Source organism: Cornus florida, unplaced genomic scaffold (assembly GCF_030987335.1).
Source record: "Cornus florida cultivar Cherokee Brave unplaced genomic scaffold, ASM3098733v1 CherokeeBrave_3.0.0_Hap2_Chr09, whole genome shotgun sequence".
Classification (NCBI taxonomy): domain Eukaryota; kingdom Viridiplantae; phylum Streptophyta; class Magnoliopsida; order Cornales; family Cornaceae; genus Cornus; species Cornus florida.
This window is the reverse complement of record NW_026775579.1, coordinates 85,064,132-85,091,578: the sequence shown is the minus strand read 5'-3', so window position 1 is coordinate 85,091,578 and position 27,447 is coordinate 85,064,132. Positions and strand designations below refer to the sequence as shown.

Sequence of the window (27,447 nt, the reverse complement as noted above, 5' to 3'; positions counted from 1 at the left end):
TTCTATATATGTATATAAATAGTTTAGTTACTATTTCATATTTAATTAGTTTTTTAAAGTATTTTGTTGTACACAGTTATAATTTTATAGGGGTACATTTTAATCTTTTTAATTTTAAAATTAAATATTAAGGAATTTTTATAATGTGTTTCGCTAGCCACCCTATCTAATTATGAGACATTGAGATTTATTTCTTTCGGATCCAAACTACAACTTTTACCCGTCCGGACTAACAGATCCACAACATAAGTTCTTAACCCCTCGCTAAATCCTCCACTTCCCGCTGGTTTTGCCGCCTCTCTGTGTTGCAAAATATGTACGGACAGCCTTTGCGCTTCCGCCCAGACGGTGGCGCCCGAAGAGCTCCACCACCGGCACAACCTCAGGTGCCATATCTCCCAAACCTCAACTTTTTTCAAAACCCTAATTTCTACCTCCAGAATCCCACAATCCCAAGCCCTGTCAACCAGTACCTCCAAAACCCTAATTTTTCTTTCCAAAATCCTAATTTTCCGATTCAAAACCCTAATATTCCTATCCAAAACCCTGTCTTCCCGATTCAAAACCCTAATATTCCTATCCAAAGCCCTAACTTCCCGATTCAAAACCCTAATATTCATTCAGGAAAAAAAAATACAAAAACTAATATTCCTATCCAAAACCGTGATCCCCCTCGCCATCGCTTCCCCGATCAACGGATTCAGTCTGAGACACCAAGGGTCAATGAAAGTCTAGAGAGGATCGAGCGTGCGGTTTCCAAGGGTCGCCGCGATATTCTTGATGCCGGAGAAAGTGTGTCCGCTTGGAAGGTCTCGCAGTCTGTGCTGTTGACGTTGCGAGCCGATTCATGGGAATCGTTAGGGCTTCAAATGAAACAAGAGCCGTCGTTTCAAATGCAAGAAGTGCCGTCTCTCCAACGCCTTATAGAAACAGAAGCAAAGGTAACATTTATTTTTTCCCTTATTTCTCTGCTTGGTTGCTGAGAAAATTTTAGGCAATAATGAGAAGAAAGTAACTTCATTACCTAAACAACAACAAAACAAACAAAGCCATTTCCCAGTTAATTGGGTCGAATCTGTTATTCCATTCCACTCTATCTGAGGTTATTCATACCAAATGTTATCATATCATTCCTTGCTAACTCTATCCCACTCTAACTTTGGTCTTGCTATTTCCCTAGCACTACCATTACCCTCAATGTTGTCCATGTCACTTTTCCTAATTGGCACACTTCAAGTCTTCATTACCTGGGATTCAAAAAATATAAATATGATTCCTGTCCAGATAAACCCCGCTCATCTCTTTGACTTTGTTGAATTATCTTCTTTATTTTATTTTTGATTTTTAGTAATATATATATTTTTAACACAAAATTCTAAATTATTCCAATTTATCATATTTTTACCAACTTACTGGGCAGCCACGTGTTTTTTTTTTTTTTTTTTGATAAACAAGAATTACAGAAAAATAAGACTCAAAATGAGTCAAACTTCTTGTTTCTTATCCTTTTCTATGTTTTCCATGTGATCAGGAGTGTGCCTTAACTTACACTATTGAGATTGGGGTATTTTTCCATTTCAATATCCTTAATTTTATAGTAATATATATATATATATATTTTTGTTATTCAGGTTAATTCATTTATCCACTGCTTTGTTGCGGTTCAGAGAATTACTTCATTGTATGAATTGGAAGTTGCAATTTGCAAGAGTGAAGGTGTAAAGCAGTTTGAGGAGCTAGAATTGGGTCCGTTGGTACGGCACCCCCTTGTTGTGCATTATTTTTCTTTGAGTTCTGACGTGACAGAACCGTTCAAGATAACAAGTAAAGCAATAGTCTCTTTTCTTTTGGAGTTCTTGGATACTCATGAGGGTGAAGAAATTGATGTTGAGGAATTTTTGGATTTTATTGCGAAGAAGAGATCAGTGATGTCCAGGGAAAAGCTTTGTGTGCGTATTCAAAGCTTGGGGTATGTAGTTCGTGTGTGCTGTTTTCTTATTATTGAAAGCATTAACAATTATATTACAGGGGATTTTGTAGAAAACCATGCCATTTAATGAGTTCATTGAGTGATGCTAATTGTATCCATGTTGTTCTTCTGAGGACTTAATGTTAGTGCTATTTGGCTAATTTGTCGTGTGAGAACACTTCCATGGGCATTGTTTCTAATTTTTTTAACCTAAATATCTGCAATGTTGAAGCACTAATTTAGAGGGTAAAGAGCAGAAAAACCCATTGTTATAACGTGTGAAAACCCCCAATGTTCATAAAAACCCCTGCATATTCTAAATTGAGCAAACAAGGATGCTTTGTCAATTTGAAGACTGAAATACTTAAAGTTCCCTAAGGCAAAATAAAAGTAAAAAACAAAACTATCTCTCTCCGGAGAAAGAATTTGGTGTTTGGTCGTTATCTCATTCTCTCTCTACCCCCGAAGAAGAAAAGGTTAATTGAGAATTTAGACATTGTTTTGAAGCTATATGTTCTAGATATGTTTGAAAAAGAAAAAGTAAGAATCTAATTTCCCCGAGTCTATATATACCAAAACTACCTCCAAAGTTTGACAACCAAATGAAAGGAAAACAATTCCCACTACACATTGCCTTATTGCTCATAGCCAACTATTTGTCTTCTCTCTCTCTCTCTCTCTCTCTCTCTCTCTCTCTCTCACCGTCTTCTATTTCTCTGTCTTTGCCATGAACATAAAAGCAGTGAACTATCTACGCTCTTTGTTTGAACCTAAGAAGCACGAATACGAACATGGACACGGGATATGGATATGATACGATACGGATACGTTGACACATTAAATTCTAAAAAAGTAGGACATGGACACGCTGTGGACACGACTAATTTTTTTTTTTCATTTATACATCTATTGGTGAGACAATCATAGAACTTTTATAAAATTTTAAACTATATACTAATGTTACATAAGTTAGAAAAAGATGTTATTCGAATATCAAAAAGAATATATTATATTATATATGATATTACAATTTGTTACGACAAAGAACCTTGAACCAAGAAACAATCACGAAACACGGGAGAAAAGTAAACATGCCACACACAAAAAACACAAAATTTATCGTGGTTTGACATAAGTCGTGAATGCATCCAAGGTGGAGATCCGACGAAAGATTTTACTATGGGAAAAGCAGGATATTACAAGTTTTAGCCCCCAAACCCTAGCTCTTGCTTTCACTTTCTTTTCGGCGATTTTCTTTTTTTTGATAAGTTTCTTTTCAGCGATTTTCCTCAGGAGCGATGCCCCCAAACCCCCAAAACTTTGGTGGGCTTGGCCCCACACAAAGCTCAATCATTGGGTTGAAAAACGGTTTGCAATGCGTTCCGGAACCAAATTCGGGCCACAACATCACACTATCTTATCTTTTTGGTCTTTAGAGGTTGAACACTTTGATATTTGTTTATAATGTTGTTTTCATGACTATTATGTGTTTGTTTTATATAAGACGAAGAGTGTATGATGTGTTGGTCGAGTGTCGGCCAAGTGTCCGAAATAATAAAATTTATTTTTAAGTGATGAACACGGCCATGAAGTGTCGGACACATGTCTAGGAGTGTCCATGGATTGTCGGCGTCTGACACATTGTCAGCAACCAACAGAGACACCTCATAAAAGTGTCTGTGCTTATTAGGTTTGAGCAGATGACATCTGCCAAGACTTTAATCCTCACTCAATTATCTTTCGAGTGAAAACCCCAAAACAAGTTCCACTGCACAACCCAAGAATAATCGGAATTCCCAAAAAATGGATTCGTTCAACACCGCAGATCTCGAAATTGAGAAGGTCAACGAGATCCTGAGGTTCCGTCGGATTCAAAAGATCACTGCGTTGCTCCCGTTTGTTGAGCTATGCGTTGTTCTGACCATGATCTCCAAGTTTTCCACTTATTTGGTTTTTTTTTTTTTTTTTTCCGGACTCTCCATTGAGTTTTTCCGGCAATTATCACTGACCCTTTTCAGTTATTGTTTCGTGTTTGTCGTTCGAAACGCCATAGTCATCATTATCTTCATGAAATCTGGACGTTACACAAATCAAGATGATTTCAAAAGCAACAACAAAATAGATCTCTACGAAGAGTATGTCGAAATCATTGAAAAGAATCGGAATATTAACCAAGGAGAAAGCAAGTATAAAAGTAAACAGTGTATGTGCGCGGATGATAATTCAGTTCGAGAGAAAGGAAGATTCATAGAAGTCATTTGGAGAATTTGAAGACTAGAAAGCTCGCCTTGAACTCAGGTGATTGACGATGGAGATGTACAATAAGAGTATGAATTCCGGCGAGAAAGCGGTGGTGACTTCGGACGAAATGAGCAGCAAGGAGTTCTGGCGGACTGTGGAGACTTTCATTGCCAGGCAACAGAGGTTTCTCATGGACGATAGCTTTCTTTGAGAGAGAGAATATAATAGAGAGAAATTTGAAAGAGAGAAATATGAGAGAGACCATAGAGAGAGAGAGTTTATGAAGGGTATTTTGGGGTCATGATGAAATTTTTTTTTGTCAAAATTGACGGTCAACAAATATTAGGGGGCAATTTGCACATATGGTTCAAATGTTAAGGGGTTATATGCTCATACTAAATAGGAGGGGTGTTTTGTGCACAGTTTTTTATATGGTTTTTAATTTTATTATACTTATAGAAATGAACTTAAAAGAAAATGATATGTTACTTATTTAATTTATCATTAACACTAACTAGTACTATGAGTGGTTTCTCATCCCCAAAAGAGGATGTGGAGGTTTTGAGTCACAATTGGGACTAAGTGGGTGTGTTTCATATTTATTTCTAAAAGGGTTATGTTGTTTATGTCTTCTAAGGTTTTGAGTCACTATAGTTTCTACTCTGAACGCAGTTTTAGAATCTAGAAATTTTTGCTTTTTTCAAAATCTCTAATGAGCTAAAATCTCTACCATTTAAAAGTGCTTTTTTGGTAATAAAACACATTTTGTTGCAAATTATTAAAATAAAAATGATTTTAAGTGGTTTAACAACAATCTCAAATGGGCTCTCATTGAGTCTGTGGGTTAGCAGTTCAATCGATAATCTCTAGGTTGAGCTGGTAAATCGGAAGGAATATTTATTCTAAGAAATGCATGAAATATAAAATTCATGGTAAAGTTAAGAAAATTTATATTAGTCATTGTAGTATAGTAGTTACTATTATTAGTTTTGAAACATTTAAGAATTAAGTAATGTGATGAGTTGATAGAGAGATTTCATTTTCCTTATAAATTATTTATTTTACATTTGAAAAAATCATATATACAGATATACATATGCATGTTTAGATTTTTCAGTTATGATAATATTCAGGCTTTTATATGTTTGTGCTGAATGATTTTATATGGGAGTCATCTCTGATTTTATATGTTCGCGAGTTTTGGAGGGTGACCCCCCTTTGTGTTTGATGGAGCCTTTGGAAAGAGCAGGATAGAAGATCCTTTGATGGGGAGGAAGCTCCCATTGGGGCGTTGAAGTTCTCTATTGTTTGTTCTCTTTTTAGTTGGGGTTGGGGGAGAAATTGTACATCTTTAGATGATATTGTGGACTTTTTGGGTTCTTTGGGTCCATAGGTCTTCCCCTTTCTCTCTTTTGGGTTTTGTACAGCTCTTGGGACGTGTTCCCCTTTTGAACGCTTTCTAATACATTTTTACTTATCAAAAAAAAAAAAAAAATTGTTTGTGCTGAATGGAACTTATGTGTTTGTGTTTTAGAGCAATGTACTGGATGTTTTGCATTTCCAAATACTAGGTTGAGCGCTCAACACTTTTAAATCATAATTTCTCTTTCTTTTGTAAGGTGGAGGGCCACTCCCCTTTGTCTATGGTGGGGCCTGTGGCGCGAGAGGAACATTAGATCCTTTGATGAAGAGGAAACTCCTATTTGGTCTATCAAATACAACATTTTATCTACTTTATTCTTTTGGGTATATGGGCGTAATTGTAAATCTTTGGGGGCATCTTTTGGATTTCGTAGATAGCTTTAAATTATAGTGGCAGCCTCTGGCGCCTTGTGTATTCTCTTGGGAGCTCCCCTTTTGAGTGCCTTCAATGAATTCTTACTTTGAAAAAAAAAAAAAAAAAAAAAAAAATCTCCTGTTTTCCTTCAACCTGGGCAGGTCATATGGAAGTTGAAAAACCCATACAGGTTCAACAGGGTTTTATGCAGTCTGTCTGGTCAAAATTTTGAGCTGGCCCAGTTCGGGGTGAGGATCACCAGTATACTGGTTCAGGTGCTCTGGCTGGGCAGGGTTTGATTACTCTGATTGTTCATTTTAGGTTGATTATCTAGGTTGATTTATCTTTTGAAATCATTGAAGTTTCTTGTGTTATGTTGCCTTTTTACATGAGCCTTGTAGTGAATCTGAATCTTTGTTCTTTTAAATTTTGGACCCCTTGGCTGAGGGCAATATGGTGGTATTTCATATAATGAGAACATCTCACTTCTCTAGTATTTGTCGTGGATGCAAGCTGAAAGCTATTGATTCTTTTCCAATTGAATTAATTGAATTCTTCATTTGTAGGATGCATATTACTATTATTCGGAAAGCAAGGAGACTTGAAAGTAGCCCTATAAAGAAATACATCAAAGGCTTGAAAAAGAAATCTGATAAGAAAAGCGGGAAACGCCCTCTTTTAACCTCACAAAAAAAGCAGCTTGATGACCGTTTTAGTGCCTTGTCACAGCGTATCAAATCATTTTCCTCTGTACATGAGGATTTTTGTGGCAAGCACGTACGATTTTTCTCATCAAGTTCAGAGGATGATGATAGTGATGATCATGTGGATGAAGATGACAAGGATGAAAAGGACAAACTGAGTGACTGCAAAATTTCATTGGAAAATACAAATTCTTCTGATCGATTGAGTAGCTGTCCTTATCCGTCAGCATCTGAGGAGATGACACGGCTTGGCTTGAAACTCGAGATGGATGAGAATCAACCTGCTAGTGGCAGCCCAAGGCACAACAAGAGTAACGGACAATCTAAAAACAAACGGAAATCTGAAAATTTAAGTTGCAGTGTCTCTGCACCCCACAAAGTGCCAAAAAGAGATAAGGTAGAACCACATCGCCTTTTGAATGAGAGTCAGTCAGATGAACTTAGCAGACATGAAGAAAATGATATTTTCCTTTTCGAAAATTCCATGAGGGTGTTCATCACAACATGGAAAGAGGCATGTCAGGAGCAAAGCGTTGCTGAGGTATGTAGATTCTCTTATTTCAGAATACATACAAGTTATTTGGCAGTGCACTCTATTGATCTGTATTTAATATTAGGTCTTTGTAGTATCTAATATTGGGTTGTCCTTGCAGTCCTCACACTGAATGAAATTTGTAGTAGCTAATTTTAGATATCTTTTATTTTGTTAAGCAAGATTGAGTTTTGTCTGACTTAAACCTGCTTCTAACTACACCATGGATCTCTGTCGTAGAGACATCTATGTACTCATTCCTAGAGCTCCAACATATCTGTCCTTCTACATTCAGTATGCGGCTGCATCAAGGTAAAGTTCATTAGCTACCTTCTGAGCAGATTTCCCCTTCCACTTATTAGCAGCCCAAACAACCAAATCTGATCATTAAAAGTGTTCCCAAGGAATCCACAGATAAACTGCAGAAGATGCATTAAGGGAAGGATTTGAAGAAAACTCTAAATTTCATCTCGGATACTTAACGTTCCTAGAACTGCAAGTTACAATATAAAACTTTACTTAGGCACAGCACCAGCTGGTATCATTGCACTATATGGCATTCTTTTTCCTAATAGTTTCCCAGGTTTTGGCAATTATAAATTTACCAAATGCAGTTGGGAGCCACGCCGCCACATATTTTCTGTGGAACATGGGAAAAGACTAGCAGGCATATCAATTTGCGGCTCCAGTAGTTTCTGAGTGATGGCAGTATGTTATACCTATTAATCTCCAGATATATAGCTGCAACATTTGTGTTCTTAGTGAGATTATCATCATCTATTTTCTTCTTAATTTTCTGTACAATTGGATTAAAGGGATGCCGCTTATGAATCCAAAAGAATCCCATTTGCCTATTACAAATGCAAATCTTGAACATGTATCCGACTAAGATTTTCCACAAAATTATGGACGTTCTTGAGGTAATTTGAAAATCCTTGATACTTCTAGTTTAAACTTTTAAGTTTGCAGCAGGTGCCCCTCAAAACAATCCCCTTTGTCAGTTAGAAGGTGCCACATGTGCCTATACACCCATAGCCTTATTTCATTCTACCAGATACTTCATCCTTCAACCCCCTTCCTTTTTGAGCCTTTTATATGATATTCCATAGTCCTTTACTCCTTTGTTCTTTAGCTCTGTCACAATCCACAAAAGGTCTTAGGATCTGTTAAATTGATACAAGGTTTTCTTTGGAAAGATGAGTAAATTTGCCTAGAAAAGCTGAACACTGCATAACATGGGCTTAGTAACGGTAGCCTCCCTACATACGATAACAAGTTACTTACCCATTATTGAACTCCACACATTACTAAGGTATTAAAAGTATAGAGTCATCGTCATTCAAATTTGTAGATATCACGGGGACTTCTAGGGGCTGTTGCCTGGTGTAGTGGTAATATGCTCGAGTTTTAAGTCTGAGAATGCATGTTTGAATCTTGAGAGCGGTGGCTTTGTGCAAGTAATGCATGTCTGTATCATATCTGCTCCTCCGAGCATCCTTGTTTAATGGGGACTACATAAGTTAATGATCCTCAGGGGGACTCCTTGATATTTTGTGGGTGAATCCTACTATCAAACACCAAATTGTTTTTTGGTAAGATAATGCTCAGTTATATCTACATCTGATAAAAACAAATTACTTCTCTATTAGAGACGAACCACACATTTGTTATCCTGAAAGTGGATGTTACGAGACTTGAATATGTCATCGTGCTTGTCAGCTTGAGTTTTTACCATTGTTCGATGATAAAAACTAAAATAAATATTAAAATAGTCTATAGATAGTGAACCTAAATAAACTATTGTATGTGTTAGATATTTTATTAGTAAATATGTGAACTTAATGATTTGACTGCTATGAGAGGGTTAGCTTAATCCTGACCGACTTATAATAGGTTGAGTGAGGGCAACACAAACCAAATTCACTTAATAAATTAGTCAAAAATCTCTACTCAAAGCCTTAAATTTTGACCAATGAATTATAGCGGGTTGATAATAAAAAATTGATTCTTCTATATAAGTGAGTAGTCAAAATGCCTTTGATACTTCTATATAAGTGAGTAGTCAAAATGCCTTCTCTTTCCCCACTCTCATTATTAAATTTTTATTTATTTTTTGATAAATAAAATGTATTAGAAAGTGTTCAAAAGGGGAACACATCCCAAGAGATATACAAGAAACCAAACAAAAAGCCCTATGGACTCAAAGAACCCAAAAAGTCCACAATCTCATCTAAAGATATACAATTTCTCCCCATCACCCAACTAAAAAAAGAACTAATAATAGCAAATTTCAGCGCCCCAATGGAAGTTTCTGCCCCATCAAAAGATCTTTTGTTTCACTTTTTCCATATCGCCCTCCAACAGACACAAGCATGGCCCCCCACCCTTTGGGCCCTCCAACCCTTGAAGACCGAAGCATAACCCAATGGATGCCAAAAAGACCAAAAATAAGACTCCAGCAATCATAAGCCATAGGACAATGCAAGAGAAGGTGATCCACACTCTCCATCATCCTTACACATACAACACCAGTTGACTGTGATTTGTCTTTTCTTTCTCAAATTGTCCAGAGTCAGAATCTTACCCAAAGCCGCAGTCCAAACTCCAAACAAAAAATGCCACCCTGAGAGGAGCCTTCGAACGCCAAACCGTCTTCCCACGGGAAACTAGAGCCATGAAAACCGGCGAGGCAAAGGAATAAAGAACGGGGACATTAAACCTCCCCTGAAGAGAAGGCATCCAAACCAAGTAGTCCCTTTACCATCCATATCCTGTCTATACAAAAGATCCAAAAGGCCAAGGACATCCTCAAGTTCCCAATCCTGCAAAGAACGCCGAAAACACACATCTCACGTTAGCCTTATGCTATCAAGCCGATAACAGTCCGCTACCATAGCATGTCTATCGGCAACAATCCTTAAAAGTCTTGGAAACAACCGAGACAAAGGGCAATCCCCACACCAATAATCCTCCTAGAACCGAACATCTCTGCCCTCCCGAACTTTGAACCTAATATGTTTAGACAGCTCGTCCCGACCCTTGCGAATAAATTTCCACACTCCCACACCAGCAACAAATCTAACCGGCTTGGAAGACCATTCCCCTCTCTCCTCCCCAAAGCGACACGCTATAACCCTCTTCCATAAGCGACGTCTCTCACTACCAAATCTCCATAACCACTTCCCAAGAAGCGCCCCATTAAAGGGGATCATCCTTCTAAGACAAAGACTACTCATTTGAAACGGCCTGCAAACATGTTCCCACCTCACAAGATGATACTTGAACTCCTCACCCCTTCTACCCTAAAGGAAATTCCATTGGAGATTCTCCAATCTATCAGCAACAGTGCACGGGATCTGAAAGAAGGAAAGGAAATATGTTGGGAGACTAGACAAGGTGCTCTTTATCAGATTGACCTTCCCACCCTTCGAAAGATACTGCTTCTTCCATCCGGCCAATCTATTCTCGAAACGTTGAATCACTAAATCCAAAACATCCACCTTCTTGGCCGAAGCACCCAAAAGTAAACCCAGATAAGTAATCGGAAAGGAACTCAGCCCACATCCTAGAACCGCCGCAATCGAAGTCACCCCCAGAACCTCCCCCACAGGGACAAGCGCACTTTTACCCACGTTAACTTTCAACCCTGACACAGCCTGAAAGCAAACTAGTACGCATCTTAAATATCGGAGTTGGGACACATCTGCATCATAGTAAACCAAAGTATCGTCCGCAAAAAGTAAATAAGAGGTATCCATCTGCTGTCCTGAATCCGTGCCCATCCTGAATCCCCTTATAAAACCCAACTCCACTGCTCTCCTCGTCAATCTGCTAAGGGCCTACATAACAATAAGAAATAAGAAAGGAGAAAGGGGATCCCCTTGTCTTAACCCTCGAGAGCTTCAAAAAAAGCCGGATAGGGACCCATTCACTTGAACAGAGAAACTAACAGAAGAAATACAAGTATCGATCCACTCACTTCATCACTCCCCAAAACCCATCCTCCCCAACAAATATAACAGGAAATTAACATGATCGTAAGCTTTCTTAATATCGAGCTTGCATCCTCAACCTAAAATTCACACATTCGCTGGCAATTAGAACAGAATCCAGATGCTGCCTTCCCCCAACAAATATGCATTTTGAGATGACACCGTCCAGAACCTTCCTCAATCTGAAGGCGAGAACTTTAGCAATAAGCTTGTAAATGCAACCCAATAAACTTATTGATCTAAAGTCCTTAACATCGGACACAACTTCTTTCTTAGGAATGAGAGCAATGAAAGATGCATTCAACGACTTTTCGAACCTCCCATTAGTTGCCTTTCCATTCTAGTATTTAACCTTGTGTAACTAAGAGCTGGAATAAGAAGGATCATTTTATGTGTAATTGCATGTCTTCTACCAAATGGGAGCTGGTAGAGATGTTGCTAACCAGATTGAGATATCCCATTTGTTGTTTGCAGATGACACTTTGGTTTTCTGTGATGCTGATGTTTCCCAATTCAGATATTTGAGGTGCATTCTTACATGCTTCCAATCAGTGTCTGGTCTTAAGATTAATGTTGGAAAGAGTGTGCTTGTCCCAGTGGGGGAGGTCTCCGATATTTCCACTTTAGCCACTGTTCTTGGGCGTGGAGTGGGTGCTTTTCCACTCCCTTATTTGGGATTACCTTTGGGAATCTCCTCCAGGATAGTGGGGACTTGGGATCCGGTGATTAACAGGTATGAAAAAAGATTGGCGGGTTGGAAAAAACAATATCTCTCGAAAGGGGGAAGGTCACTCTTATTAAGAGCACTCTTTCGTCCCTTCCCACATATTTCTTATCTCTGTTTCAGATCCCGTGCTCTATTGCTAAACGAATCGAAAAAATTCAGAGAGATTTTCTTTGGGGTGGAAAAGGAGAGGAGTTTAAGTATTATCTTGTTAATTGGGAGCAGGTTTGTAAACCGTTGAAGTTTGGCGGTTTAGGTATCCGGAAGTTGGTCCCTTTCAATAGAGCCTTATTGGGGAAGTGGTTATGGAGATTCGGTATAGAGCGTCATTGTCAATGGCGGAGTTATCTCGTGTCGTTTTGGGGAGGAGAGTGGAGGTTGGTCCTCCCGTCCTGTTTCTATTACCGGGAGCGTTGGCGTTTGGAAGTTCATTCGGAAAGGTTGGGATGTGTTTTCCACCCATATTCGGTTCAAGGTTCGAAATGGTAGGTATGTTAGATTTTGGGAAGATTTATGGTGTGGTGATCAGTTGTTGTCTCTTTCCTTTCCTCGTCTCTTTAGCATTGCCGAGAATAAGCATGCTTACGTAATTGACTGTTATCATCTTGATAACAGTGGAGTTACGTGAGATGTGCGGTTTAGGCGTTCTTTTCAGGATTGGGAGATAGCTGAAGTTTGTGTTTTTTTGGACTTGTTGTATAGACAGAAGGATGTTGGCAGAGGTTGTGATGATATTTTGTGGACCCCCTCTCTTCATGGTAGATTCGAAGTTCGATCCATGTTCTTGTGTTTGTTTAATTTTATTGGACATGATTTCCTATGGAAGTGTATTTGGTGATCTAAAGCTCCTCTTAGAGTTGCCTTCTTTGTTTGGATAGCTACCTGGGAAAAAATTCTAACATTGGATAATTTGCGTAAGAGAGGTACTATCATTGTTAACTGTTGCTGCCTTTGTAAAACTGATGGTGAGTCCGTGGACCATCTCCTTATGCACTGTCCTGTTGCAACTGATTGCTGGAATCTCATATTCGGCATTTTTGGTGTTCAGTGGGTAATGCCTAAGCACTCTTTTTAATTAATTAATGCTTGGAGAAGATGCCCTGTTTCTGGTCATGCTCGTGATTTTTGGAGGATCGCCCCACACTGTGTTTGGTGGTGTATTTGGAGAGAGAGAAATAACAGACACTTTGAAGGGAAGGAATCGTCTTTTGCAAACCTTAAGTCTCTTATTCTATGCTTTCTTTTCTGTTATGTTAGAGGTAACGTTTGCTCCTCGATTGATGATTTTTTTGTTCTATTGGACTCTGTTGGTCCGTAGGTTTGGCTTTTGCTTTTCGTTTTTCTATATTAGGGAGGCGTTCCCCTTTTGAACGTTTTTCTAATATATCTTTACTTATAAAAAAAAAAAAAAAAATTTAAGTGGCCTTTCTCATTCCCCTATGTTCATATTGCTTGCTTCACCCCCTATAGCAATGTACCTAAGACAGCAGCCTATCCACCTTATTGGCCCTCGCTTTATATGTTCTAGGTATTAATTTTACCATACAATGTATAATGTTATATTAATGGGAACTTTTTAATGCAAGTGTTGCAACGGTGGAAATTTCTCATGATACGGGATGCTGCACCATGGCCAATTCTTATGAAGTTGGAAGTGGACAGGGTGGTTACAGGACTTGTGTGCATGAGGAGAGGTAGAGAGAGGGTGGGTGGGTTTGAGCATGTGTAACTTTATATTACTCTCCTGATTGAACAGATGACTATATTACTCTCCTGATATGACCATTGCTTGGTACAATGGTAAAACTTGAGGTCCACAAATTTTGGAGAAAATATTTTTGTTTGAAGGCAATCACTTTGTGTTAACACAGCCAAAGGTTAGATTTATACCTAGTTCATCACTTGGGATTGATAGATTAGCGCTAAGTAGCGGACTATTTGGCTCTAGTTTGTTATTTTCAGACCATATCCTATCCAATGGAAAAGACATGCTCTGTTCGTCGAAGTGGGAGAGATTTGTGGTGGATACGTAAGATCTGATGCGGATGAGACTAGGGATGCTGAAAGCGTTCGGATAACAGTGCGATCTGGTCGTGATTGTCCGAAGTTCGTGTTTATTAACGATGACACTTTCTGTTACAAGGTCACGATTTGGGAAGAAATTTCGCCGGAGCTTGTTCCTTCAACGGAGAGTCTTGAAGGCAGTGACGGATCTCATCTTATGTCTGAAGAGAAATGGAATGAGATTCTTAGTAAAGGAAAAGAAGGGGTTCTCGAAATTCAGCAGTGGCTTAAGGATCGTGAAATTCAGCAAGCAGTGAAATTTATTGGAGGTAGACGACGAGGTGAGATTCACGCGCCGGCCAAACGCGTCGTTGATGAGCAGCAAAGGTGTACACGTGGTGCTTGACGGGATGCCCCTTCAGATTCGGCTTTATCCTTATCTCTTGATGATAAGGTAGGGGAGGATTTGTTTCGGGCTGAGGAAGGCAGGGTGTTGGGCCATAAGATGTCAAGACAGGCTAGGAGGACTGGGCCTGGTTTCAATCTTGGGCTCATTCAGCCTAAACCCAACAGAGCGAATTTGGGTTCCGGGCCTATTCAACGGGTACAGAAAGGGCCACTTTCATTTGGTCAAAGTAGGCAGCTTCAGGTTGGGCCTATTAGGTCTGGGCCTAATAGAAGGGTACGAAAAGGGCCTAATTCCTTATTTATTTCTTTCCTAAATACTAAAACTGGCCCTAAAGAAACACAAGCCCATGTTAAGCCTTCAAATCATTTGTTAAAACCCGAGAGGAGGATGATGAACGTCGGTCGCCATGGATCTCGGTGGACTCGGACTGAAAAACAAAAATGGGTTGCACGATCTCACACTTCTTCTACAGGTTTGAGTTCTGATCTTTCTCTAAACGCTTTCTCTACTTCTACTTCTTCTTCTTCGGGTGGAGTGGCAAGTAACTGGAATGTTGTGGAGGATGTATTGAATCAACAGAGAAGTCTTATTGGGACTTCAAGTTCATGGTGTGATGGGTCAGAGTTGGATGTCTCAAAGGTCTCAGAGTTGGGTTTTTTCAATGGAGGTACCGTTTGCGTTGGGAAAGATTTGCATTTCAAATTGAATAATGATTCAGCTGTAGCTTTGCTTAAAGAGCTTCGGCTCTTTGCTGCGGTTGAAGGTTTGAGCGGTATATCATCTGAGCATGAGGTGACTTTGCGAACCCCACCCAAAGAAGTTGATGCTTCGGAAACAGAGGGGAATTTGCAGTTAGGAGTGGTTGATGTTCCTTCTCAGCAGCATTGTTCTAATGATTCCTTTTCCGGGACGGACTTTGATCAAGCTGAAGTGGATTTAATGGAACCTCTGGCAGTCGTGCGGCCAGATTGTTTGGAGACAACCAGTGATCTGGGTATGGAATGGGTTATTGAGAATATTCGAGTAGTAAGTGAAGCTTTGGGTGTCTATTCTTCACGAAATTGTTGCAGGAAATGGTAGTACTGATCCAAATCGTAACACAAAAGAAGTCAAAGTCAGAAATTCACAGCGGAAAGGCGAACAGGAAGTGAAGAATCTGATTTCTTGTGTTAATTATGACAGGAAGAATGGGACGACCAAAGAAAGGGGAAGAACTAGAAGTGGTGAGGAGGAGGAGAATTGATTGTTTTTGGTTCTTAATGAAGCTACGACTTATAACATGGAATGTTCGTGGTCTTAATGATCCGAAAAGAAGAAGAGTTGTCAAGGTAGCTTTGAGGAAGTGGAGTGCTCATGTCGTTTGTTTACAGGAAGCTAAGATGGCTGATATTACTGTTGAGATTGTCAGGAGTCTTTGGGGAGGTAGGTTTGTGGACTGGAAAGTGTTAAATGCAATAGGCACTTCAGGTGGTATTCTTCTCATGTGGGATCGAAGATGGTTGTCAAGTTTGAATTGTTGGAAGGGTATTTTCTCTGTGTCTTGTATGTTTCAGATGGAGGAAGACAATTTCAGGTAGGTGTTTTCAGGTGTTTATGGCCTGTTACTGATAGAGATAAGCCAATCCTGTGGGAAGAGCTTTGCTATGTTAAGGATTTATGGTCATTGCCTTGGTGCTTAGGTGGGGATTTTAATTTTGTTAGGTCCCCATTTGAGAGGTCCACAGGGGTAGGTGGTCTTCAGAAATGACCATGTTTTCAGAATTCATTGACAATAATTTCCTTATTGACCTACCATTGGAAGGAGAGGCCTTTACTTGGTCTAATGGTAGGGAACCGGTTACTTTTTCCCGGTTGGATAGATTTATGATTTCTGGGACATGGGAAGAGCATTTCCCGGATGTCTCTCAGGCTGTGTTGGTTAGAGTCACATCTGATCATGTGCCTCTTGTTTTAGATTGTGGTGGCTTGAGTTCTAGACGCACTCCTTTCCGTTTTGAAAACATGTGGCTTAGATCCGAGAACTTTCAAGGGAAGGTTCAGTCTTGGTGGGAGAAAGCAAATTTCACAAGCTCTGCTAGTTATGTGTTAGCTAGAAAGTTTCAGTTTCTTAAAACTAAGTTAAAGAGGTGGAATAAAGAAGTGTTTAGGAATCTTGTTTGGAAGAAGAATAGAGTTCTTGCTGATATTGCTGAGCTTGATCGTCTTGATGAGGCGGGACAGAGTGGGGAATCTTTATGCTCTAAAAGAGCTTCTTGCCAAGCGGTTTTTGCTGAGATTGCTCTTATGGAGGAGATTTCGTGGCGCCAGAAGTCTCGGGCTTTGTGGTTAAAAGATGGGGATCGTAATACAAAATTCTTTCATAGACTTGCTAATGCTCACAGAAGATGTAATCACATCGGACGTATCCAGGTCCATGGTTCTGAATTGTGGAGGGAGGACGAGGTGCGCGGGGGAATCGCCTCTTTTTATCAGCAGCTCTACACTGAGACTTTGGATTGGAGACCTACTCTTGATGGTCTTCCATTTAATTCTATTTCTACGTTGGATAGTGATAGAATTAAGATTCCATTCACGGAGGAGGAAGTGCTTAAGGCACTTTCTAGTTGTAACGGGGACAAAATCCAGGGCCAGATGGGTTCACTATGTGTTTTCTTAAGGAGAGTTGGGAGGTGGTGCAAGCTGAAGTGATGGGCACCTTTCAGGATTTTTATTCTCATGGCACATTTAAGAAATCTCTGAACGAATCTTTTATTGCTCTCATTCCCAAGAAGGGCGGTGCCTCTGATATTAAGGACTTTCGGCCAATTAGTTTAATTGGACGTTTGTATAAGCTTATTGCCAAGGTTCTTGTCTCCAGGATGAGTAATGTTTTGGATGGTCTCATTTCAGAATCACAGAGTGCTTTTGTTGGTGGGAGGCAGATTTTGGATTCTGTTCTTATTGTCGGGGAATGTGTTGACTCTAGATTAAGAAGTGGGGTTCCTGGCGTTTTGTGTAAGCTTGATATTGAGAAAGCTTATGATCATGTTAATTGGAAGTTTGTTCTGTATATGCTCCGGAGGATGGGGTTTGGTGATAGGTGGATAAAATGGATTGAAACTTGTATCTCGTCAGTTATGTTTTTTGTGCTCGTGAATGGTTCACCTGCGGGTTTTTTTTGCTAGCTTGCGTGGTCTGCGACAAGGAGATCCATTATCGTTTTTTCTTTTCCTTATTGTCATGGAAGGTTTGAGCAGGTTAATGAGAAAAGCGGAAGATTTGGGTTACATCAGGGGGTTCACAGTTGGCAGAGACGTTGAACATCAGATGCAGATTTCCCATTTATTATTTGCTGATGATACTTTGGTATTTTGTGATGCTGAAGTTTCTCAACTCAAATATCTGAGGTGCACTCTCGCTTGCTTCCAAGTGGTTTTTGGGTTAAAGATTAATGTCGGAAAAAGTGTGCTTGTCCCAGTGGGGGATGTTCCAGATATTTCCTCCTTAGCTGCTGTCCTAGGGTGTGGAGTTGGTTCTTTTCCTCTTCCTTACTTAGGATTGCCTTTGGGAGTTTCCTCTACACGGGTTGGGAATTGGGATCCAGTGATTAATAGATATTAGAAAAGATTAACAGGATGGAAAAAGCAGTATCTATCTAAGGGGGGAAAAAGTCACACTCATTAAGAGTACTCTCTCATCCCTTCCTACCTATTTTTTATCTTTGTTTCAAATTCAATGCTCTGTTGCTGAAAGGATTGAAAAAATTCAGAGGGATTTTCTCTGGGGTGGAAGGGGAGAAGAGTTTAAGTATCATTTCGTTAATTGGGATCAAGTTTGCCAACTGTTGAGGTTAGGCGGGTTAGGCATTCGAAAAATCGTTCCTTTTAATCGTGCTCTCTTGGGAAAGTGGTTATGAAGATTTGGAAGGGAACGTCATCGTCAGTGGAGAAGAGTTATCTCGTGTCGTTTTGGTGAGGAGAGTGGGGGCTGGTCATCTCTTCCAGTCACTATTACGGGAGGTGTTGGTGTGTGGAAATTCATTCGGAACGGTTGGGATGTTTTCTCCACACATCTTAGATTCCAAGTTCGTGATGGCAGACATGTTCGTTTTTGGGAGGACCTTTGGTGCGGCGATCAGTTGCTGTCTCACTCATTTCCTAGACTTTATAGTATTGCAGCCAATAAGCGTGTTTACGTGATTGATTGTTATCAACTTGATAACAATGGAGTTACGTGGGATGTGCAGTTTAGGCGGCTCTTTCAGGATTGGGAAATGGAGGAAGCTTGTGTTTTTTTGGATACGTTGTATAGATAGAAGGATATTAGCAGAGGGGGTGATGATATTTTGTGGGTTCCTTCAGCTCATGGTCGGTATGATGTCCGCTCTATGTTCTTCCGTTTTTCCAATTTCGTTGGTCTTGAGTTCCCTTGGAAGTCTGTTTGGCGCTCTAAAGCTCCTCTTCGAATCGCATTCTTCGTTTGGACTGCCACATTGGGGAAGATTTTGACATTGGACAATTTGAGAAAGAGAGGCAACATCATTGTTAATTGGTGTTGTTTATGTAAAGATGATAGTGAATCCGTGGATCACATTCTTTTGCATTGTCCTGTGGTGTATGATTGTTGGAGTTTTATTTTTAGCATTTTTGGCGTTTTTTGGGTAATGCCTAAACACTCCTCTCAATTGATTAACGCTTGGAAAAGGTGTCCTGTCAAAGAACAAGCTCGTGATTATTGGAAGATCATTCCACATTGTGTCTGATGGTATTTGTGGCGTGAGAGGAATAACAGATCCTTTGAAGGAAAAGAATCGTCTTTAGCTAATTTAAAAATTCATATTCTTCGTTCTTTGTTCTGTTATGTAAGAGGAAGTACATGCTCCTCGATTGATGATTTCTTTGATCTCTTGGATTCTATTGGTCCTTAGACCTTTTTTCTTGTATTAGGGACACGTTCCCCTTTTGAACGTTTTTCTAATATATTTCTACTTATCAAAAAAAAAAAAGTACTATGCATCACTATGTGGTGGATACTATGTTCCTGTGGTTGGTTTGCTGGTCAAGTTTTTGATAATTTGCATAGTAAGATTCCGGAGCAGGGTATTACATTGTTATGTTCAAGTGATTCTTGTTGTATGTGCGTGTGCGTCTGAGCGAACAATGTGATCCTTTATTATTATTATTATTATTTTTTATTTTTCTCTTTTCTTGTTTTGCATGTGTGGTTGCCGTCCTTATAAGCATGTGCTGCCGTTTCTCATTGGATTTTTTCTTGTAACTTTTAGGTTCTTGAGAGGATGCTTCAATTCTATAAAACATCACCCCAAAGAAGGAAGAAACTGAGATTGATGTTCTCTTCATATCCATATGTTGGATTACTAAATCTTGCTGTAAGTTGATTGTTGTCAAGTTCTTGCTTCCTAATAATGGCACATGTTGATTGGTATTTCTTAAAATGTTGAACAAGCAGAATGCTGCTTTTTAAACCGGAACATCATTTGGCTGATTCAAATTCATGACTAATTTAACTATTGACCCCCAAATGTGGTTTACTCTATTTGGGGGAAAAAAAACTGGTTAATGCTTCATAGTTAAATTTAATTTTTCCCGCTTTCCTTCTCATGTGATCATGCATGCTTGGTCAACTATTTTTTGTAATCCTACTACTATTTTTACTTGTAAAATAAGCAGATTTTCCTCTTCTCAGGCTAACGTGCATGCTGTCAATACAGATGGGTTGATCCAGCTGTTGAGCTTAGTTTTCTTGATATGCCTAAATTGACTAAGGTGTTGAGCTCAAGCCTCATTAATATTACCACCCTCAAAAAGTAGTCCCAACTTTGTTCATCTGTAAGGTCCAAACTCCAGCCCTTGTTCCATAGCCCGTCTCCACTTTTTAGCACATCTTAAAAGCTTTTTTTTTTTCCCTTACACCAGGGCCCAAATTTGTCTAACATGTCATGTGGCCCTTTAAACCTTACTTGTGCATTATTTATATATTATCCTTTCCAAATTCAAAATTTAAACCATTAGCCCCTCTTCACCCTTGCCCATTAAAATCCTCACCTTTTTTTTTTGGGGCAGCGGAAGTGCGCAAGCCGCAAACATCGTGATATAATGAAAGCTAACAAAACGATCACACACAAACACAAGATTTAACATGGTTTAGCCAAAACTGACCTACATCCACACACGAGAAGAGATTCCACTATGATTTCATGGATATATTACAACAGTAGAATACCAACACCATATATTACTATGATTTTACTCTTATCGGTATGACATACCTTTAAGGGTCTTCCTTTACCTTTACGGATGCCAAAATGGTCCTATCCATTCATTGCTACTAAAATCGAAGCCCACCTTTAATTTTGGTATCAACGTTTGTATGTGCTGTTGTTGTGTCCTTATCTTACTTTTACTAGATTTGCTGTGTCAATGTGTTTGTATCCATGCTTCTTAGCTAAACATTTCCTCACCCCACTGCTTATCTCTGCAAGAAATATATTCAACATCCAGGACACATTTTCGTTCGCGTATCTACCTCAAAGGTGTTGCTGGCTTCTCCTTGATCATTGTTGCCTGAAATAGGATTTTCCTTCTTTACGTGTGTAGAGGTGGGTTGGATGAGTAGGATGGACACATCATTTGCAATATGACAGATGTACGACAATAGGGGGGTGGCTGGCTTAGGTGGAAGTCCAAGCAAATCCAAAGAGCATAAGAAAAGGTAGGACAGTTTCCTAAGCTTCTCCTAATAGACAAGAGGGTGGAGAGAGCTCCACAAGGGGTTCCCGCGTCCTGTGAGGGGATCTCACAAGAGGCTTGGTGCCTTTTATATAATGGTGGATGATTCAATAACCATGGGGGTATTGAGCGTTGGAGATTGTGAGACCAATGCTCAATGTCCGGTAAAGTGGTAGTATTAATCTATAATAATATAATTATGGTAGTGCAACAAGATGAAAAGACAAGGAAATAATAACAATAAAAGAAAGGGTACTGTGACATCAAAAAAAGAAAAGAAAAAAGGAAAGGGTACTATTTGTTTAGGACATGGGGCTATCTCTAGGAAATGTGAACCTCCATAGGGGTGCACATGGATTGGATTAGACATAAAACTAAAACAAATTTGATCCCAAAAGATTCATTAAATTTAAAATCAATCTTATTCAATGGGAGGCTCAGAGCCTTAAACTGATTCGATCCAATCCGTGGAATATCTGATTGGATTAGATTGGTTTTACAGTTTGGGATTCTATAAACAGCTCAATAGTTTTTTAATTTATTTTTTTGGTCCAATGTGAGATTGAGATGAAATAATCCATTATAATTACATGATAAAGTCTCTTTATCATTGTCCATCTTTTAGTTTTGATAGTCTGCCTCTTCAGATTAATTGAAATTTAGGAGCTTGGTAAGACTGCTATAACGATAATATATAATCATCTCTAACTTGTAAAACAAATAAAAGAAGATTGAGTTATAGAATATTAAAGAATTTGAAGAACAACATATCTTATCAATGAAATAAATATTAATATTGCATTTCTAAAAACCAAAGTGATTCTTCATGATTATGTATAGAACAATTGAGGTAAATGAGTATTATATATATATATATATATATATAATATAGGTAACGGTTCGAATTGGATCAGATTGGTTATTTAACTTATTTGAAACTGCAACCAAATCGATGGACTAAAAACCAATTCGGACTGCATGGATCGGATTCACTGATGAAATGAACACTCCTAAACCTCCGTATGTTCTTTGGACCCATTCGAGGAACAGTCCCGCAATATAAGCATTCCTCAACGATTCCTGAACTCCAGCCTCCTAGCCAAACGCCCCTTGGATCCAATGAAGTGACATCAAGAGGTTTTTTGAGCCCCCTAAGCTCTGCCTACAACCTAGGCACCTAGTCGAGGTGTCACTTCCCACGATAATCTCCTCAAGGATTTTCTGTAGAATTGAGGTTTCTTGAGGTCTCCAAACAAGTCTAGAGGATGGGGTGTGATAATGACTAATGAGATTCATGGGAGGTCTCGTGGCCCATTCAAATGTATTTAGAAAGCTTGATTGCCATCTCAAGTTTAATTTTGGTGTGGAAATTTAATTGATGTGACCTAACAATCATGACTTGTTTAACTTTGGCGTGGAAATGTATTTGGTGTTTTTAACAATCATGACATGCTTTAGGAGGCCTAAGTCCATTTTTTTTTTTATTGGCATAATTTGCTTGGGGTGTGGGTAATCAGTTGATTATTTGTTTCTTGTTGCTTTATGGGTAAATGGTTTTTGGAGGTGTAATTTGAGTTGGGTTGCTCTTGCTTATATATGTTCGAAATAGCTCAATATATTCAAGGGATAATTTATATGTTTTTAAAGGGAATACTATCTTCTGTTTATTTATTTTTTCTTTTGATATTTAATGTTTATAAAGGATATTTTATCACTGCAATTGAGATTTATTTTTCCCTGGTTAATGGCATAGTGTAGACAGCTGACGATGACTGTGTTCTCTATATTCTTGGAGTAAAACTTATAACTCGATATCTGTTTGTTTCTTTTGTAGCTTTAACATTTGTTACATTTATTTCCACTCGTCTAATGTCTGGTATGAGGTCTGCATATGCAATTTGGTTCATTGTGATGCGACTGTTTGCATTATAATTGAGTTGCTTGCTTCTTTTGTAGGTGACGTCTATAAAATGTGGAATGTGGGATAGCATGTATGATACCTTACAAGATTTTGGTCAGTATGGAGTAGCAAATACACTTCCAGAGAAATGTTCTGAGTATGTAAACATTGAGGTTGAACCAACTGAGAAGGATGCACCGGTCATCGCTGAGCATGTTTCGGAGCATAAGTGCAGTAAGTCGTGTTTACTTACTCCAAATATGGATTTGAAATGTCAGGAATTTTGGAATGGCAAAAAGGGACACCAGAATGCAGAACTTTTGGTGCTCATGAATTTTATGCAATCACTAGCTTTAAAACCTTCAGAAACAGAAAACAACCTTAGTAGCCATCTAGGCTAATGAAAATCCACAAATCTCAGTGAACTGTGAAAGACTGACTGACTGGACAGATTTACAATTTAATTTTAATTTGAGTTTGAAATACTCTCTTAGGATTTGAGAAACTAGCTCCTGAGATTCCTCTAGAGGGCAATTAGTAGCATCTGTTTGCCATGACATTTAATGTAATGGACACAGGAGTGCAAAGAATAAAGGTAGAACCTGAAGGGTCCATCCAATCCTAGAATCTGCTAGGGCTTTGAAGCCATGATGAACAGAAGAACAAAGTTTCCTGAAGAAGATTAATCCCCGATTTTATGCATTACAGTACTCTATATATAACACTCGAAATCCCATTAAAATATGTGACTCAATGACTCTTTTTTTGATAAGTAACTCAATGACTTGATAAAATAAACTACTCTTTTTGTACTGGGAGTTTCTTAAGGTCTTTATGTTCTTGTTTGCTTGGTACTATCACATACAAATATGGTCTATTGTATTCTAAAATTCGAGAAATTGACTTAAAATCACAGAATTAGACTTCTCTTAAAATTTTAGACTTAAAAGACCACAATTTGATCATGTGCTCCAGGTAGTCTACCACCACTTGTTCTACATTAGAAATGTAGGATATTGTGGCGACTCCCCTTCTTCCTCCTCCTCTCTCTCTTGCGCAAGCGCGTGTGCTCTGGAGAGGATAGTTATCCCTTTTTCTTACTATTACCAAGTTATTAATAAATGAATTGATGAATATAATAAAATGACTTTTCAAAGGAATTTTTTTTTTTCCTGGGGTTTCCAATGGGATGATCATCAACTTCTGAAGTGCTTATTATTTTTTTTGACTTCTTAGAGAGTAGCATTTCTTATTAGACTATCTGCTACTGTTTAGAGGCTTCTCTTAGCCCTCTTTTTTTTTACTCATTGTGGAACTTAAATAGTTCTTTCTGATGTATAATCTACATTCCGCAGATGTCACTCTTGAAGATATTGTCCACAAAGTTGCTATATATTTTGAGCTTGATGATGACATTGTGAACAATGTTGGATCATATTTAGAGAAACAATTTTCCTTATTGAGGAAGCTTCGCAAATGTGAGCTTTGGCTGACTGAGCAATTTTCTGTCAAGGAATTTGAGTCCCTTGGTTATGGGGAGTTTCTTATGTTCTTAGAGAATCACGAGTCTCTACTACCTAAAGCATTGCAGAAGTGCTTGACTGGTGGCAGATGTGAAAAGTCCCCATTGGAGGTTTACATGCTCCATCATCAGTTATCTGTACTACTGTCACAAGCTTCAAATAGCTTATGGGAAAATGAAAACATAACCAGACAGGAGATTTCTGTGCTGCTTACGAGGCAATTCCCATTAATCAGTTTCAAATTAGTGGAAAATGGATCCATGAAAGATTTTCTGGATGGTGTAAGAGAGAACAAAAGCAGTGCAATTTCTAATTGTGTCTTATTCTCTGCAACTTTGTTAGAAAAGTGTTGCATTGGAGACTCATTGCCTCATAAGGAGGAAGATTTGCTAAAAAATACTGGGGCGATAAATGGAGTAGGCCTTAAGGCAGGAAACCTTGGTTCTGTTACAAGCAAGGATGCAATTGAAGTCTTGCTTAGAGCACCAATGTTGTCAGATTTACATTCTTGGTCGCATTGGGACCTTATATTTGCTCCTTCACTTGGTCCTCTTCTGGAATGGTTGCTGAGTGAGGTCAATACAAAAGAGCTACTGTGTTTAGTGACAAAGGATGGCAAAGTATTGCGGATTGATCATTCAGCAACTGTCGATTCATTTTTAGAAGCTTTTCTTCAGGGATCATCTTTCCAAACTGCAGTAGAACTGTTATCTTTGTTTTCATTGTATGGGGGTAAAAGACACGTTCCGGTGTCCCTTCTAAAATGCCATGCACGGCAAGCTCTTGAAGTCCTTATGAAAAATTCTATGGAAATGGAAGTAACTGACTGTCAGAATTTTCTCATGCGCGGAAACGAAATGCATGGGCAGCGATTGCTTGATGAAGACACATCCTATACTTTCAGCAGTGAATCATACAAAAGCAAAAACAAAGTTAATAGAGCGGTTCCTGCTGCATCAAGGTTTCTCCTTGATTGTCTCGGTTATCTACCTATCGAATTATGTGGTTTTGCTGCAGATGTATTGCTTTCGGGGATGCAATCTGTTATCAGAGATGCTCCTGCAGCCATTTTGAGTGAATGCAGGCAAAGTGAGCATCGTCTTATGCTTCATGAAGTGGGATTATCTCTTGGTATAGTGGAATGGATTGAGGATTACCGTGTATTTTGTTCATCTATGGTTACTGATTTGTCCGGTGGAGCATCACAAGTAAAACCTGTTAGTTCCAGCACAGGCTCAATACATATCCAAGATGCACTAGTTAAGAGGCGTTCCTCTGAAGCTGAAAGAGGATTGGTTGTTACGACAGAACCGCATAATGAAAACAGTTCTAGAGTTTGTCACATGGTTAACAAGGTAGCGGTTTCTGGTGATGATTTTGGGGATGATTGTGTACAACATATATCTGAACTTGAAAAAGATAAGGATGCTGCCCTTGTTATTGAATCTATTAGGCGTCAAGAATTTGGTTTGGATCCAAGTCTTTCAGATTTGGAAAGGAGTATGCTGAAGAAGCAGCATGCTCGTTTAGGGAGAGCACTCCATTGCCTTTCACAAGAGTTGTATTCTCAGGATTCACATTTTCTTCTGGAACTTGTAAGTGTACTGTTTTTCTTTCTTTTATAATGTGTGTAGGATTTCTGTACTGAAAATAGTAGTTAATATCTTTAGACAAGGCTTTGTCGAGTTGAGTCTATAGCTGTTAATGTGCATTTTGATGCCTCTTATATTGTTTATATTTTTTGCTTAATGTGTTGGGACAAGGCTGAGTTATGTATATGATTGTTGATGTGGATTTTTGAGCCTCCCATGCTGTATATGGTTTTCTTTTGTTGTCAAATTTTTAACACAATATATAGACATATGCATACTTTTGTGATTTAATTATTTTCTCTCAAAATTTCAGCTTTTATTTTTGAGGGATGTGGGGTAAAGTCTTTTTGGTTTTGGTTTTGTTTCCTTTTCCCTTTTTTTGTTTGTTTCTTTGCACATCCATCTTTCTGCTAATCTGCTCCGTACATACAAGGTTTTCACACGAGTCTGTGTGAGAGTTTGATGGTGGGCTTATGTAAGGGGGCAACATTTGCAAAACCAATAAGAAAGCCATCTATGATTCATTTTATGGTGGGCTTAAGCTAAGGCAACTATGTTGATTTGGATTTTATTGTGTGTAAGAAGGGCTTGTAGGGTTTAAGGATAACATGGAGTTTAGATTGGTTGGATTTTAGAGTTGATTGTTGGTGATTCAAGGAAAGCGTTATGAGTTTCTTAGATAGCCATTGTTAAGGTGTTTTAGGTGTTAGCGGTAAAACCTTTAAGGCTAAGTGAGATGGGGAAAAATGAGATGGTTCAAGTTGGGGAGGTTGAGCAAATCCTCATGTTAGTAGATATCCTAGGGTGTGGACTTAAATGAAATCTACTGATACATAAAATAAAGTAATGCAATCTATTTATTGTTAAATATGATTGCCATTTTATTATTATATTTTATTACTTTAGTAGCAAAATAGATTCTCTTTTTCCCAGGAAAATCATGATGTTTGATTGCATCTTACTTTCTGTTATGTTGCTTCAGGTTCAGAATGCTGATGACAATGTGTACCCTGGAAATGTGGAACCAACTCTGACTTTCATTCTTCAAGAGGCTGGCATTATTGTTCTAAATAATGAACATGGGTTCTCTGCTCAGAACATCAGAGCACTTTGTGATGTTGGAAATTCAACAAAGAAGGGATCTGGTGCTGGATATATTGGGAAGAAAGGCATTGGCTTCAAATCAGTATTCCGGGTATCATATAAGATATATTGCTACTTAGTTTTTTGGTTCTTTCCTTTTACGTAACTGTAAATTGTGTGAATAAAAAATTAGAGAAGGCAATATGTTGTAAAGACCAACACGGAAAGAATAGGAAATATTGGAATTTTATTGAACTATAACAACTTTT

General features: G+C 38.7%; 1 protein-coding gene across 3 annotated transcripts in view; it reads left to right on the top strand.

Moving 5' to 3' along the window:
* The first annotated feature begins 222 nt into the window (after nucleotides 1–222).
* Nucleotides 223–27,447, top strand: part of LOC132274827 (protein NO VEIN) — a 48,509-nt gene continuing 21,284 nt past the window's right edge. Inside the window, exons 1-7 of one of the 3 annotated variants that reach the window (XM_059776168.1) lie at nucleotides 223–941; nucleotides 1,668–1,969; nucleotides 6,554–7,232; nucleotides 19,616–19,720; nucleotides 23,037–23,214; nucleotides 24,336–26,098; nucleotides 27,078–27,290. In XM_059776168.1, the coding sequence (XP_059632151.1) occupies nucleotides 315–941; nucleotides 1,668–1,969; nucleotides 6,554–7,232; nucleotides 19,616–19,720; nucleotides 23,037–23,214; nucleotides 24,336–26,098; nucleotides 27,078–27,290 (3,867 nt within the window). In that variant the 5' untranslated portion in view covers nucleotides 223–314. Of the gene's footprint in view, nucleotides 942–1,631; nucleotides 1,970–6,553; nucleotides 7,233–19,615; nucleotides 19,721–23,036; nucleotides 23,215–24,335; nucleotides 26,099–27,077; nucleotides 27,291–27,447 lie in introns of all 3 variants that reach the window. The other 2 variants (XM_059776167.1, XM_059776169.1) reach the window with 2 other exon arrangements.